Genomic DNA, 16,756 nt, shown 5'->3' with positions numbered 1-16,756 from the left:
AAATTGCTGTTACAAATAAAGTGAATGGGGCCAGTCCATAAACGTTAAAATTCACGCTGTTTCAAAAGTATATCCATAAGAAATTAACATCATATTTCATAACATAATTTTAGTTTGATTAAATCGCATCTGTACCTTTGTTGCCTTGACAACGCAACACCAGTAAACTCTGTAAGCGATTTTATCAATCAAAAATTATTTTGAACTGAGATTTTATCACACTTAAATCATGTTAGCATGGTTAATGTTTGTCATGTGGCTATACCTATAAAACATTGTGTATTTTAACGATTTTGAACAGGCCCCATTTACTTCTATTGTAAGTGCATCACTGTAACCGCCGTTTTTGTTTTAAATAGACACAAGACATGTCAAAATTATTTTCTGTGGTAATCAACATTATGCCACAAATGCTGTCGACTGAGCTCAACTTGGGAATGGACACAATGGAAAATTCCAACACAACAGTTTACTGTTATGTGTACATAAACTCACTCAGATTTCTGTGACAAAACCTTTATTTCATTGTTGGCATATTTGTCTTTTAAGTCACCATGCTTCACAATACTAATACTGTCTTGAATATTAAATATTATACTACACCACTACTCAGGTAAACCCGTCTGTGTTTAAATGTATCACTGAAGAAGTTTGTGTTGAACATCAATATTTGGATTTTTTTAAATCTGCAGATGATACTTGAATATGTTTTCTAGAGGAATACCACAGTAATTTAAATACATAAAAAGCTGTATCAGAAAACATACAGAAAACATAAGACAACATTTAACAACAGTACCAAACCGGTACCTAAAAAAATGCTTTAAACCCTCCTTATAGTAAACATAATGGCGTACACTTGCTTTATCACACTTTTTTTAAAGTAATATTTTTGTCTTTTCCCGCATTTATTAGATAGTAAACTGGAGAGATAGACAGGATATGACTGGGGAGAAGAGAGGAATCAAGATTAGCAAAGGACCTTGAGCCAGGACTCAAACTCGGGTCAACCGGCATGCTACTGCTCCATATGTCAGAGCACTGCCTACAAGGCTACGGCTCTGAAAGCTTCATCCCACTTTTAAGAGGCATCTGGATGGAGTAAACACATGGTATCAGAAACACAAATCTAGAACTGTGCTGAATCTGGACCCTCGTCCCGTAATACAGCGTGTTCAGGACTGTCGGAGGTTGGTGTGCCGATGTTCTCCTGAGAGGGGTCTTCAGAGCAGCAGCTAATGGTGGGAGATATTACATCAGGGCTTGTATCACATGACTCAGTGCTCCGTTCTGATGTTGCGGTGGTAGTGATGGTGGTAGCCATGCTGGGAGGGATGGGGTCATCATCATCACCCTCCAAGTTGGAACACTCATTGATATCTGTTGCAGAAGTGTAAAGGGCTGATGTTAAAATACTCTTAGATTTTACAATAAGTTTGTGTATGTTAAATTAGTTGACCCAAAAATGAAAATGTTCTCCTCATTTACTCACCCTCATGCCATCCCAGATGTGAATGACTTTGTTTCTTCTGCTGAACACAAACAAAGATTTTTAGAAGAATATCTCAGTTCTGTAGATCAACACAATGCAAGTGAATGGTGATGAGAGCTTTGGAGCTCAAAAATCCACATAGAAATATAGCAATATTAGTAATCCAGAAGACTACAGTGGTTTAATCCATGTCTTCTTAAGTGATCTAATATAGTTTGGGTGAGAACAGACCAAAATATAACTCCTTTTTCGCCGTACATTTTGCCATTGCAGTCTCTAGGCACGATCATTATTTCAAGCTCGATTACACTTCCTAGTGTTTGACACATGCGCAGAGTGCTAGATGATGAAAAAGGAGTTATCAGGTCTGTTCTCACCCAAAATCAACTGGATCGCTTAAGAAGACATGGATTAAACACTGGAGTGTTTAGATTACTTTTATGCTGCCTTTATATGCTTTTTTGAGCTTCACATTTTTGGTCATCATTCACTTGCATTGTATGGACCTACAGAACTGAGATATTCTTCTTAAAATCTTAGTTTCTGTTCTGCAGAAGAAAGAAAGTCATTCACATCTGGGATGGCATGAGGGTGAGTACATGATGAGAGAATTTTCATTTTTGGATGAACTATCCCTTTAATGTTAATTTCAACATATACTAATACATTTTGAAACGTTTTACATGTTAAAATTAGTTATTGCATTATGAATTGATATGAACTAACGATTAACACATTTATATTTATAAATTACCATTAACCAAGACTAATAAATGCTGTCAAAATATTTTGCTCATTGTCCATGTAATCTAATGCATCTGCAAATGTTAACAAATATATCCTTATTGTAGATTGATATCAAAATACTGATTCAAATAATCATTATGTATTTCCAGTATAGTCAAAATGCGTTGATTACATCTAAATGAGCAAAACTGTGGTACAAAATACAGCATGATCCATAGAAAACTGCATAATAACTTACTGCTAAAGGCTTCAGGATATTGCTTTGCAATCTTGCCTTTTAAAGTCCTGGGAAAACACAAACTATTTTAAAACCACATTACTTATACGATATAACTTATGTTACTATAAGAATGGAAATAATAAAGTGCATTGGGGTAATCTGGGACATTTTTTTTATTATTATTATATATATATATTTTTTTTTACTTTTGATTTTCAATTGTCACCCAAACAAATTCACCATTATAATGTGCACATAATATGTCCCACATAATCCACTATCTCAGACTTCCCTATACATCTCATAGAATTAACATCTTTTGCTATAAACAAAATACCTTATTCGTCTAAAGATGCTGTCCAAGTCTTTCTTCATCTCAATTAAAGTACGTGTGTGCGTTAGAAAGTGTTCATTCATCTGTTGTAAGCGCACATTGGACAGCCCGTTAAAGTTGATCAGCATCTCATTGGTCTTCTCAAATCGGTCCAACCTGGAAGTCATGCAGTCATGAAACAACTTCTGCTTAAAATGAAAAAAAAAAAAAAAAAAAGAGAGAGAGAGAGACTGTTTGAGACATGGCTATTAGATTTTGCCATTGTAACTACAAACTCACATGTGTCTCTGAGCTTGAATGATCGCGTTCACATCCTCAGAGTTCACCATGCTAAGCATCCTGTTGCAAAATATCCCAGAGGCCGTTGGCTCCATGATGATACTTCAAACAAAACAGAACATATTACCGTTGCTAATGAATCAAATCAATGATGAACTGATAAATGTAAGGCAGTCGCGTGCGTAGAAAATACTTACTGTATGAATAATCTACTAAATTGGGTTGTTTAAAAAATACTTTTATCAGCTGCACACTTCGGAAAGGTTAAGACGAAAATGCTAATTTTTTTGTTTTGTTTTATAATTGTAGAACGATGGAAATAAATTCAAAACATGGGGTTTTGTTAGCCCACCGGAGAGCAGGCTGACATTTTTGTTGTGATGTTGTCATATGACAGTGACGTCATTAGAGAGGCGGGGTCATTGACATTTGACAAGCGTTGATTGGCTCCCAAGGAAGAGCGTGGTGTGTGCTTTATATCTTATAAGACTGATGAAACGTTCAAGATTTTTTTTTATTTTAATTTTTTTTTTTTTTTTTGTGGCATTTATTAATGAATTAATTCATTACATGTACATTGTTTTGTATTATTATTTTTTACATTTTTGCATTCTAATTTTTTTAATACCGTTGGTTGGAAAAAGTCGAGATCAAGAAGCATTCTGATCAAGAAGCATTTTATTAAACTTTGGATCTATCTGTAAATAAGAAATGTCTTTAATTCTGGAGGAAGATTATTTCTAAAATGTTCATATGGGTGAGATTTTATTTTAATGTGTCATAGTTTGGATGAAGAAAAAATAAAATAAAAATCAACATAGCGAATACTTTCTGACGGTGTTGTTCATTGTATATTCTAAAATAAACCAATATTTTTGCCTATTTCATTCCAAAACCCCAGAGTTTGGCATAAGCAGCTACTGTTGAAATAATAATAATAATAATAATAATAATAATAATAATAATAAAACATGTGTCCTTTAACCCTTGATCGGGTCATTTTTTACCCATTTGACTTTTCTTTTTCAAATTAAAAATGGTTTCCTTCATCGAAGCAGCACAAGGCTTGGTTACTTTTCCTGCACTTGCCATCTGAACACACAAACATGCACGCGCACACACACACACACACACACACACACACACAAACATGCACGAACACACTTACACAAACACACACACACACACACACACACACATGGGGTGAGACTCTAGCACATCCACAATGCAGAACACACACACATCCAGAGAGAAATTAATTTGTGAGACAACATTGCTGAGCAATTTTTATTTTTATTTTGTCAAATAAAAATCAGTCAACCACAATGCAGCAAACACACACACAAACGTACAGATCAGAGTCTGACCCCACATTACTGCTGTTCACGTCACTGATTTGAATTTTGATGTTTGCCATTGCAAAGTCTTCTGTTTGTACACAAATTGTATTAAAGCTGTTCACTGCTGTTCATATCTGTTTATTGCTGTTTGTTTTATTGACATTTCTATTAATTTAATTGATTGAACTTTGATGTTTGATGTCTAAAATAAACAATACGTAACTAAATGCTTTGTCTTCTCTTCATAATACCTCAGGTTTGACTGTAAGCATAATGTAGCATAATTGCAAGAACTGATTCTTCAAAACAAGTGGTTTGACAATTTTGACAAATAATAGTCTTTGATGATGTCAAAGTATATATATACAAAATCATAACTTGTGAAAAAACAAGTCGAATATAAGATTGTTTCAACATTGGGTTATAAAGTCAAGGCACATCCTTTTTAATAGATCACTATAGCCACCTACTGGCTGAAAGTGTTATTTCATGTCATGTCATGTTATGTTTTTTATTTTTTTTTTATTTCAACAGATGGCAGCAAATGCTCCAAAATCCTGACACAACCTGATATTTTCTTAATTTTTCAGATAAATGAAGTTTATGTTTTTACAAAAGTGAAATGATTATAAAGTGTTTATTTACGGGGGCCTTGGTAGCTCAGCAAGTATTGACGATGACTACCACCCTTGGAGTTGCGAGTTTAAATCCAGGGTGTGCTGAATGACTCCAGTCAGGTCTCCTAAGCAACCAAATTGGTCCGGTTGCTAGGTAGGGTAAAGTCACATGAGGTAAACCTCCTCGTGGTCGTGATTAGTGGTTCTCGCTCTCGGTGGGGAGCGTGGTGAGTTGTGCGTGGATGCCGCGGAGAATAGCGTGAAGCCTCCACACGCGCTATGTCTCTGCGGTAACATGCTCAACAAGCCACGTGATAACATGCTCAGATTGATGGTCTCAGACGCGGCGGCAGAGGTTCGTCCTCCACCACCCGGATTGAGGCGAGTCACTAAGCCACCACGAGGACTAAGAGCGCATTGGGAATTGGGCATTCCAAATTGAGGAGAAAAGGGGAGAAATAAATAAATAAATAAATACAAATAAAGTTTGTTTTATAAAAAAATATATATATATAATTGAATATTTTAAAAAGAGTCAAATTAATTCTAAATACCATCAAATTCCAGATGAAATGCAAAAGTTTAATGTCATGAATTTATTTTAAATTAATTTCCTTTATAAAAAATAAATAAATCAGATTTATGATTACCATAATAAACAGTAAAGGTGTCAGTGTGTAATTAACAGTAACCAAGGGTTAAATTACATTTCAGTTAACTACACAGCAATATCACTTCAAATTAGACCCCGTAAGAGCTTCAGGCTGGAGGGTCTGGTTGTGCCAAGTCCTTCACCTTACCACACACTATTTTGTCCAAACACTGTCCTGGCACTGGCTGTCATAGTTCAGACAGCCCTGTAGGCATCTCAGGTTCTGTTGGAGCTTGTGTAAAATGTCACTTTTAATTCTTTGATGGCCTTGGCATGACTTGCTTGTACCAGACATTTGCAGGTTCCTCTTTTGGCTTTTGACCTTCAAAGGTAGCACAGGCTTCTCATAATGTCACCCACACCTGATGGGAAGTTGAGCAGACTTCCTGATTTCAGATGGCATATGACATTATGCCATATGCTTATCTAGCACAAAATCTGAGCTGCAAAACTGAAAAACAAAAAAGTGGTCTCCAATTCAGTGTACGTTCACCTGCTGTGCTGTAGGGGGCTGTAAACACCCATTCTAAACTGATCCTCGATCAGTGACGCTCACCAAATCATAATAGAAGAAGCCGTTCGCGTAGTCGAGCTCTTCAAAAGAGTTTATCAAAATCCAACACAATATAGTAGTTACTCATATTATTTAAAGGATTTGCATGTGATAACAGGTGAGAAACTAACTTACACAGTCAAATAAAACCGACGACGGAAAAAACAAAACAGTTTCTAAGCCTTTTTGTCCCGTCCTCCATCTAGCTGGCTAACATTAGCATCATTCTATCTAGCGTTTGAAACTTGATTAATTCATACATAAAAATCATTATATACGAGAAGATTTAATTTTGTCTCTAACAAATAACATTTTAAGTGTTAATTTTTTAAATATAAGCGTATCAGGAGGAATAAAAAGAACATCTACACTTTTCTCTCATTTCAGATGGTCACAATGGCATCAGACTGGATTGGTAGTCTTGTTTCAATCCACTGTGGACCAACACTAGGAGTTTATCAAGGAGAAGTTTCTTCAGTAGATCCGACCAGCCAAACCATCTCTCTCAGACATCCCTTCCACAATGGAGTCAAGTGCACTGTGCCTGAGGTTACCTTCAGGTAAACACTTGTAGGCTACACGCCAACCTTTTATTTGAAATGTTGCAGACAAGGTATGAGGTTGGCACAATAAAATTAAGATTAGAGGTCGACCGACAGGGGATTTTGCTGATACCGATAACTAAGGTGGCGGAAAAGGCCGATAAACCGATTAATCTGCCGATAGTTTTTTAAATCGAATGTTTTTTTTTTTTTTATAAAAAATTTTAATCCCCTTTTCTCCCAATTTGGCATGCCCATTTCCCACTACTTAGTAGGTCCTCATGGTGGCACGGATACCTCAATCCGGGTGGCAGAGGACAAGTCTCAGTTGCCTCCACTTCTGAGATCGTCAATCCGTGTATCTTATCACGTGGCTCGCTGTGCATGACACCACGGAGACTTGCAGCATGTGGAGGCTCATGCTTATGCGCACAACTTACCACGCGCCCCACTGAGAACGAGAACAACTAATCGTGACCACGAGGAGGTTACCCCATGTGACTCTACCCTCCCTAGCCACCAGGCCAATTTTGTTGCTTAGGAAACCTGGCTGGAGTCACTCAGCACACCCTGGATTTGAACTCGTGACTCCAGGGGTGGTAGTTAGTGTCAATACTCGCTGAGCTACCAAGGCCCCGACTTATTGAATGTTAAAAGAAATGTATTCATCTTCCCTTACTGTGATATGCACAGACATAAAAGCTAAAAGAGTCCAAAATGCGTGTCTGTTGTGCAACCAAAATCCCAATAATAACCAGAAAAAAATAAGATTTGGTGCATAATGCGGGACTTTTAATTGTAACCAAGCCTGAAATGGATCGGAGACTCTTATTTTGAAATGTCTGTGCTTCCAATTCACAAACACACAAGGGAAACAGGCATTCTTACAATCGTCTTTAATGTATTACAAATAGAATCACTATAAAGTAAATTGTCAAATGGGCTAATAAATCCTGTATGAGCAGTAATTAATATACAGTAGATCATCTTTCATCAGTAGTAGATCATCTGCGATCATTTGTCAATTGTCATACTTTGTGTCTTATTTTTATAACTATTCATATTAATAATCATAAATTAGTCTATAAACAGTGATGAGTCCGTTACAGTGCTCTATGTGTAAATAATAACCAAATTAAGCTTTTTGTAGCCTATATGTTCACAAAGAAGGGGTTTTGGCAACAGAGGAACACGAAAGAATAAACAAATAAAATAACGCAACTATCGGCACGGTTAATCAGTAAAACCGATATATCGGTCGACCTCTAATTAAGATACTAAGCGGGTCACTTTGTTTGAGATAAGAATGACTGGTGTTGGACCTTTTATGGATTTCAAAAGTTTTTTTGGGGGTAGATCATCTCATCAGCAATTAAGTTTTACTGACCAAAACAGTAAAACCTCTGTGATTGGCTAACCTATTCACAAATTTAATTTCAGGTTGCAGGTTTGCTCTAGGGTACAATAGCTGACACTACTCCATCCGTCAATAACTCTTCTTTAGCAAAAATACTTTTTTCCATTATATGGCCCCTTTAACACACCGTTAATAATTTACGAGGACCAGTAGAATTTAAGTAGGCTTTTCTGTACAAAATGCAATTGGTTACTTTACTAAAAGTATCCTTCTCTCTGGTTCACAGTGCTATGGACATCAAAGATCTCAAAATCCTTGAGATCCGTAAGAATTCCAATGAAGTTCCAAAGCAGAATGGTCCAGACTCCAACCCCACATTGACAACGCATGGTGCATGCAAGGATAAGGGTGGTGACGTCCCAGTGAACAGTGCTTCTGTGACAGTACCTAACAAAGCTGAGCCCAAATTACAGGAAGGAGGTGTGTCTCCATTGCCACACTACTCGAAGAGTTATGGTGAACGTCACATGGACATGGCTGTCCAAAGTAAAGGCTTTAGAAGAAGACACAACTCCTGTGAGTCTTCTGTGTCATTTGATTTGGAAAAGGATCAATCAATGATTAAAGGGATAGTTCACCCAAAAATTAAAATTCTGTCATCATTTACTCACCTTAATGCCACCCCAGATGTGTATGATGTCTTTCTGCAGAACAAAAACAAATATTTTTAGAAGAATATCTCAGCTCTGTAGGTCCGTACAATGCAATTGAATAGTGACCAAAACTTTGAAGCTCCAAAAATGCACTTAAAGGCAACATAAAAGTAACCCATAAGACTCCAGTGGTTTAATCTCTGTCTTCTAGAATTTTTCCAATCGATTTTAGGTGAGAACAGACCAAAATGTTTTCACTGTACATCTTGCCATTGCAGTCTATAGGCATGATCATGATTTCAAGCATGATTACATTTTCTAGTGTTTGATGCATAAGCAGATCTCTAGATGGGGCTAGGATGTGAAATCGAGCTTGAAATCATGAATGCCAAGGAGATTTATAGTGATAATTGAGTTGTATTTTGGTCTGTTCTCACCCAAAACCGATTGGATCGCTTCAGAATACATGGATTAAACCACTGGAGTCATATGGATTACTTTTATGCTGCCTTTATGTGATTTTGGAGCTTTGGTCACCATTCAATTGCATTGTATAGACCTACAGTGCTGAGATATAAAAAAAAAAAAGAAACTTGTGTTTTGCAGAAGAAAAAAGTCATACACATCTGGGATGGCATGAGGGTGAGTAAATGATGAGAGAATATTAAATTAAGTATAAACTATACCTTTAAGTTTTTAAGCCGTAAAATGTCATTTCTGCGCCAGTAGAATCACCAAATGGAATGGCAAAAAGTAATGATTGAGTAATAGGTTTTTAAAAACGTTGTCCAAACACTTAAGCTTTAACTTATATTTTGAGGGGAGTAAATCAAACAGGTTGTCCGAACACTTAAACTGTAATGCATATTTTGAGGGGAGTGAATGAAATGACCTTTGCTTCATGTTTTATAGGGTCGTCTAGTTGCAGAGGTCCAAATCAGGTCACGCCTAAAAAGAATGGAGTGAAGAACGGGGGTCATATGAAGAATAAAGACGATGAATGTTTTGGAGACGGGATGGAAGATCTTCTTGACGAGGACTTCGACTTTGAGGGAAACCTCGCACTGTTTGACAAAGCGGCAGTGTTTTCGCAGATTGAATCGTCAGAACGGCGAGGCAATGGTGCAAGATCTCGAGGGACACCTGGAGAGCAAACACCATCACGATATCGCCATGACGAGAACATTATAGAAACCAAACCTGTCATCTACAGACAGATCACAGTTCCACAGCCTGAAACAAAAGAGTATAGCACTGGTAAGAATCTGAATCAAAGATGCTCACATTGCCTCTTATTCACTAAATGTGCATATCGTTAATCTTGTGTACAAAAGTGTTCATGCAGAAATCATTATCATCATTTCATATATAAAAAAAAAGATGTTGTTTAGTGTGTTTCAGTTTTGAGAATGGCACACAAAGTTAAACATTTCCTGCAAACATGGCACAAAAACTTGCTTGTGTTACATATTGGCTTGGTTCTCTTTCCGCAGACTCAGGGCTGGTGGTACCGAGTATCTCTTTCGATTTGTACAAGCGTTTGTTGGCTGCAGCTGAAAGTCACGGTCTGTCTCTAGAGCGCAGGCTTGAGATGACGGGCGTATGTGCAAGTCAGATGGCCCTCACACTACTTGGAGGCCCAAACAGGTTTGTGGGTCCAATTTCATGTAAATCCTCTCGTTTCTTCTTAAACAGACCTAATCATAGTTTGAAATATCCTGATTTAGGGTCCAGTTATAATTGGTCTGGTTGTGGGATCTCTCTTCCCCTAGACTTACCCCAAAGAATGTGCATCAACGGCCCACGGTGGCCCTGTTGTGTGGACCGCATGTCCAGGGAGCTCAGGGCATCAGCTGTGGCCGCCACTTGGCCAATCATGAAGTGGAGGTCATCCTTTTTCTGCCAAACTTCGTCAAGATGCTGGAGGCCATCACCAGTGAGCTTGCACTCTTTGGCAAGACAGGGGGAAAACTGGTTTCTAATATGAAAGGTGTGCCACTATTGCATTAATTTTATATTCACATACAATCTTAAGGCTTGGTCACATTTACCTTTTGCACAGCATCAAAGAAGGTTACACTTCTTCTAAGAAGGGGTGAAATTTTACAGTGGCAAGAAAAAGTATGTGAACCCTTTAGAATTACTTGCATTTATGTATACATTTGTCTTAAAATCTAGTTTGACCTTCATCTAAGTTACAATAATGAACAAACACAATCTGTTTTAACTATAACACACACCTTTTTGTATTGTTCTTGTACATATTGAATACATCATTCAAACATTTACAGTGTAGGTTGGAAAAAGTATATGAACCCATAGGCTAATTACGTCAACAAAAGCTAATTAGAATCAGGAGTTGGCAAACCTGGCATCCAGTTAATTAAACCAGATTGGAGGTGTGGGTTAGAGCTACTTATAAAAAGCACTTAAACATTTTGGGTTCACTATTCACAAGAAGCATCTGTTGATGTGGATGAAGACCTACAATCAAGAATTGTTTCTTTGCATGAAGCCGGAAAGGGTTACAAAGTTATCTCAAAGAGCTTAGATATTCATCTGTCCACAGTTAGACAAATTGTCTATAAATGGAGACGATTTAGTACTGTGGCTACTCTCCTTAGAAGTGCCCGTACAACCAAGATGACTCAAAGGGCACACCGCAGAATGTTTAATGAGGTAAAAAAGAACCCTACAGTGACAGCTAAAGACTTTAAGGAATCTTTGGAACTGGTTAACATCTCTGTTCATTAGTCTACTATACGGAAAACATTAAACAGGCATGGTGTCCATGGCAGGACACCACAAAGAAAGCTGCTGCTTTCCAACAAAAACATTGCTGTGTGCCTGAAGTTTGCCAAAGACCACCTTGACACCCCACAAATCTACTGAGAAAATGTGTTGTTGACTGATGAAACTAAGGTTGAATTGTTTAGGAAGAACATGCAGTACTACGTATAGTGTAAAAAGTGAAGCGCATACCAACATGAAAACATCATCCCTACGGTGAAGTATAGTGGAGGGAGCATCAAGATTTGGGGCTGCTTTGCTGCCTCGGGGCCTGGACTGCTTTCCGTCATGGAGAGGAAAAATGAATTCCCAAGTTTATCAAGATTTACTACAGGATAATGTCAAAAGCTCAGTAGAAGTTTGGTGATGCAGCAGGACAATGACCCTAAACATTGAAGTAAATTCAGAATGGCTTCAAAAAAATAAAATCCACCATTTGGCGTGGCCCAATCAGAGCCCAGATCTCAGCCCAATAAAGATGCTGTGGAATGACCTCAAGAGAGCCGTTCACACCAGACATCCTAAGAATGTGGCTGTTAAAGCAGTTCTGTAAGGAAGTAAGGTCCAAAATTCCTTCTGAACGTTGTGCAGGTCTAATCCGCAACTACTGGAAATGCTTGGCTGAGGTTATGGCTGCCAAAGGAGGATCGAGCAATTATTAAAACAATGGGTTTACTTACTTTTTCCACAGCACCGTGAATGTATAATGGGATGTGTTCAATAAAGACGTGAAAGATATAATTGTTTGTGTGTTGTTAGCTTAAGCACATTGTGTTTGTCTATACTTGTTACTTTGATGAAGATGAGATCACATTTTATGACCAATTATAGCAGAAAACCAGCTAATTCACATACTACTTCTTGCCACTATATAAGTTGACTAACCATGTCTTTATAGTCAATGATCTGTTTCCATCCGCCCCCCTCTTGTCTCACATACCATTCTTACAGACACCCACCTGAATGTTCTGTTTGCATGGGCTTGAGATATTTTATCTTGGAAACTTCCACTTTGATTTACAAGAACACATTTACTTTGCAACCCACCCACCCTCTTTACTTATCATACCAGAACACATCTGTCAATGGAGGTGTATGTTGCCTTATAAATGTCATCTTTGTTAAAAGTGAAACCACACTAGTGACCCTTGGTTCAATCAGCCACTCATTAAAAAAAAAAATTCTTTACCCGTCCCCAGACTTACCCGAGACACCCGTTGACCTGGTTATAAACTGCCTTGACTCGCATGAAAATGGATTCTTGAGGGACCAGCCCTGGTATAAGGCCGCTGCCGACTGGGCCAACCAGAACCGAGCCCCTTTATTAAGCATCGACCCTCCAGTAAGTGGACAGGAGCACGCAGTAGAAGCTAAATGGTCTCTTTCTCTAGGCCTTCCCCTGCCTTTGTCCGAGGGGGCAGGTCGAGTCTACCTATGTGACATCGGCATCCCTAGACAGGTGTTTCAGGAAGTGGGGATCAAATACCACTCCCCCTTCGGGTGTAAGTTTGTCATCCCTTTGCACTCTGCATAAGCCAAGACCTTCTTTTGTTTGGGTCAAGGCTCACTGAACCAGAACCTGCCTTAAGGATTTTAAAAGAACATAAGTCAGTTTGAATGTTATGACTAATGAGCCTTTCCTTTGCCGCACAATTGGAACTTCTTTGCGTATTTTTCTCTTGAAATTCTTCAGTGGGGACAGGAGAAGCCCCATCAAAGGAAAGTGATGGGAAAGGATACCAGCTCTTGTGACATCTCTGATATTAAAAGCAGAACAAACATTAGAATATTCTCATTGTCTCTGTTTCATTCTGAAGTCTAATAGTCTTACAATAATCCTTCAGATGGCCGTTTCAACATATAGACTTTGATCTTTTTGGAAGGAACTATTTTCAATTTTTATAATCAAAATTGTGAAGTTCATTCCACAAAACCATAAAAACTACATGGCTCACACTTACTGTGAGTGTCAAATTTCATTCTTATTTTGTTTACTTTAAGCATCTCAAGTAGAAGTTTTAACTTCAAAGTCAGATGTGCTGATTTTTCTCCCGCAACAAATGTCAGAATCTGCAGTAAATGAGGGTTTTGCTTTATTCTTTTTGTGCCAGTGTGATCAAAGTCAGTGTTAGTTGGCACTGAGATTGAGAGAGTTTATTGCTTGCAAAAATTCTTACAGATGTTGGAACAAAGCATTATTTGCTGTGACTATTGACCAAGTCCAGTGTGTTGTAAATATATCAGAGATTGACTAAGTTCTCATCAGTGAAAATGTTGCACACTTGAATGGCATGGAAGGTAAGTGTACTATAAAACCAGGCCATGATATGGGTTGGCATTGGAACAATACTGACCGGTTTTAAGCAGTTATTGGCCAATACCGTAGGAGACTGCCATTAAATTTGTGCATTCTTACTCTGCAACAGATTACCTAGAGGCAATAGCTTGAAGCATTGCTATGATTTTCCTCATTTTCATTTGTTTGCCCATGAGTGCTGACTCACTCTCAAACAGTTTATTGAAATCCTATTTTAAATGGGTTTCAATTCATGGAGTCATCTCTTGTTTGGTTATAGCAAACAAGGATCTTTTATTAGGAGAGTTACTCCACATATTACAATAAATGTTTCTGAAATTAATTCATAATTTTATTATAGGTTGTACACAAACCCATCACAAAACCTCTGTCACATCTAGAGCAAGTGAAAAGTCAGTACGGGTAACAAATTATGATTACCTGAATAGTTGTTTTTCAAAACAAGCACTGTTAAAGACAAAAATGTTATGTTTAAACCAGCAGATTACCATATGCCTTCCAAGTTAAAATGAGAGGCACTTACAATTCTAAAATACTCTTAGTTGGTGTACAAACAAGATGCAATTGTGACAATAACTTAATTTTGATGTCCTGAAATATGAATGACTTTCATCTCTGTACAGTCAGTTGACTGCTGTCTACTCCTAACCGCTTGAATAATGTACTACTTTCATCAGACTAATTAGCTTTTTATCTTTAACCTTTTTTTCTGTTATGTCTTCTGAATTTGAACAGCAAATATTTTGTATTCATTCTCCCCTACATCATTTAGAGAACGCCTTTCTCCTAATAGTATTTACTGTTATGCCGTTTCATCTTTATAATTTCAGATTTCTATAAATTTACAACGAAGCTTAGACTCCTGTGTTTTTCTTTTTTATCCTCTGTCCAAAGGCCTTGCCTGTGTTTTAGGCAGTGTGTAAGAGTACAGGTCATTGCTACCTGTTTTTAGTTACATTTTTTTTTTTCTTTGTTAAGCTATGTACAATCAAAAGGTGGAATCTCTTAATGACTGCCCCAGATGTCTTTTTGTACTTGTTATAACAAAAGTGTTTAAAAAAAAAAAAAAAAAAAACAGAAAATAACAGACCTGACACATCAACTGTTCTCAGTTGTGGGGAAATGTGAAATTTGTATTTTCTTTTGTCTTTCTCTATTTTACGTTTGTAAGTGGACTGTAAGGTCATTAAATGGTACAGTCTCTGATGGCTGCTCGAGAGCCACTTGGCTCCTCAAAAGTAGCTTTTGAGCTCCAAACAAAGATTGAATGGATCATTATGGCAGTTATTGAAAGCATTAATAAGTAAATTATGCTAATATAAGATTGCACTGCCCATGTATTGAGAACATGGAGTAGAAAAGGTTAATGGTCTATCTTTGCTGTGGATGAATACATATATGAGAGCTTGTATGTTTAATTAATGAATAATACAGCAGTTAATGGGCAAATGCAGCACTAAAAGAGCTTAAGAAATTGTGCCAAAATCACTTGTTGGTCTTTATGTTGTAGCTATCACATGATAGACTGGTTACTTGTTCTTTTTTGGTAGTTTAAAAATATTACTACTGTACATGCTTTTTTAAAACAGAATATTTGTTTGCATTCAGCTCCAAAAGAAAAGTTAGTTTCACTTTAACATAACAGCTGCAGAGTCCACTGAGTAATATTCACTTGAATATTTTTTGAAACTTAAGCACTGCATTTTCTTAGTTGTATCTGTTAAAATGCAGGTTTATTTAAACAATTCCTCTATTTAAGAGTGAACTGAGAGTGAATTTTGCATCTAAAAATGTGACCAAACATGTGGAGGAAACAAGAGGTTTGAACAAATTTAGATGTTATCTGGTACAGCTTATTTGTGTTGTTCCCCACATTTGTTATGATGATGTCATTGAATACATCTCTGAAAGTTCCAAGATGATTGTTTGGTTCAGTATCAAATGATTCAAGCTACTTTTTGCCATTCTTGTTTTTTCTTCACAAAAGCATAAGATAAAGGTTGTTAACATTGCATAATATTACCAGTTATCTCTGCACCTCTTGTAAAAGACACAAGCTTGTAAATGACTACTGTTTGACTTGTTTTAGACAACAAATTTGTTCCTATTAATTGTGAATTAGTGACATATCTGTTCAGTATAGTTCTGATATCACTGTCAACCTTACATGCTTAACATTGTCGACCGTGAAGTTTAAGGAATTAATCAATAAAGAGAATGGAAATAAAGCTTTACTGAGTTTGGTTGGTTTGTGTTATTTTAGTCCTCTTCGAGGTCTCCATCCACAATACTATAAAATCACAATACTACAAGCTTAAGAGAAGTTTACTTTTAAGTTTTGCACCCAAGCACACGTTATGTTACGGACCAACGTTAAATTTTACAACGTGAATGTCTTTTTGTGTTGTAATTCTCTGTGAAAACACAGGCTGTCGCTATAGTCTCATCAACTGCACCAGTGGCGAAAATACGAATCCTACCATGGCGAAGGCTCAGCTCATGAATATTAAGTAGGTCCCTTCATTGAATATTAAGTAGCGTTCAGTTACTTAACCTCATGAATATATCTTCCTGGTGACGCTTTTGCGCTAAAAAAGCAAGACGGAGCGCAACGAATTAACAACGCAGGTGTCTCGAGACGCGTTTTTAAAAGTTGACGTTCTTTTAACATGACACGGTGTCTAAAAAACGCGGCGCTTCTGTGAGCAATTTGAAATAACAGCAAGAAACGGCGTAACTGTCAAAGACGTCCTTCCAGCGCACGTTTACATAAAAAACGATCGAAAAACAACATAGACGGACGCAAAATCGCGTTCGGTGTAAATGGCACCTAGTTGTTTTCGTTAATTCGCCGGTTAACCCC

At 37.3% G+C, this 16,756-nt stretch overlaps 2 protein-coding genes across 3 annotated transcripts; one reads left to right on the top strand and one right to left on the bottom strand.

Annotated features, from left to right (window-relative positions):
- Window positions 1-96: 96 nt before the first annotated feature.
- Window positions 97-3,454, bottom strand: LOC127436039 (kxDL motif-containing protein 1-like). The gene is made up of 5 exons (XM_051689938.1): window positions 3,270-3,454; window positions 3,073-3,174; window positions 2,797-2,949; window positions 2,478-2,524; window positions 97-1,380 (listed from the first exon to the last, which is right to left on the bottom strand). The coding sequence occupies exons 2-5, from the start codon at window positions 3,165-3,167 to the stop codon at window positions 1,130-1,132; spliced, it is 546 nt and encodes a 181-aa protein (XP_051545898.1). The 5' UTR covers window positions 3,168-3,174; window positions 3,270-3,454; the 3' UTR covers window positions 97-1,129.
- Window positions 3,455-6,235: 2,781 nt separating this feature from the next.
- On the top strand, window positions 6,236-16,127 carry LOC127436025 (enhancer of mRNA-decapping protein 3-like). 2 transcript variants are annotated; one of them, XM_051689919.1, is made up of 7 exons: window positions 6,236-6,352; window positions 6,622-6,794; window positions 8,420-8,613; window positions 9,699-10,043; window positions 10,280-10,433; window positions 10,559-10,776; window positions 12,776-16,127. In XM_051689919.1, exons 2-7 carry the CDS (start codon window positions 6,622-6,624, stop codon window positions 13,108-13,110), a joined length of 1,419 nt encoding a protein of 472 aa, XP_051545879.1. In that variant the 5' UTR covers window positions 6,236-6,352; the 3' UTR covers window positions 13,111-16,127. The 2 variants fall into 2 exon arrangements, with proteins under 2 accessions (XP_051545879.1, XP_051545878.1); XM_051689918.1 differs by having other exon boundaries at window positions 8,420-8,709.
- Window positions 16,128-16,756: the final 629 nt, after the last annotated feature.

This window comes from Myxocyprinus asiaticus, chromosome 46 (genome assembly GCF_019703515.2).
Source record: "Myxocyprinus asiaticus isolate MX2 ecotype Aquarium Trade chromosome 46, UBuf_Myxa_2, whole genome shotgun sequence".
Classification (NCBI taxonomy): Eukaryota; Metazoa; Chordata; class Actinopteri; order Cypriniformes; family Catostomidae; genus Myxocyprinus; species Myxocyprinus asiaticus.
This window is presented reverse-complemented; position numbering and strand designations above follow the sequence as displayed.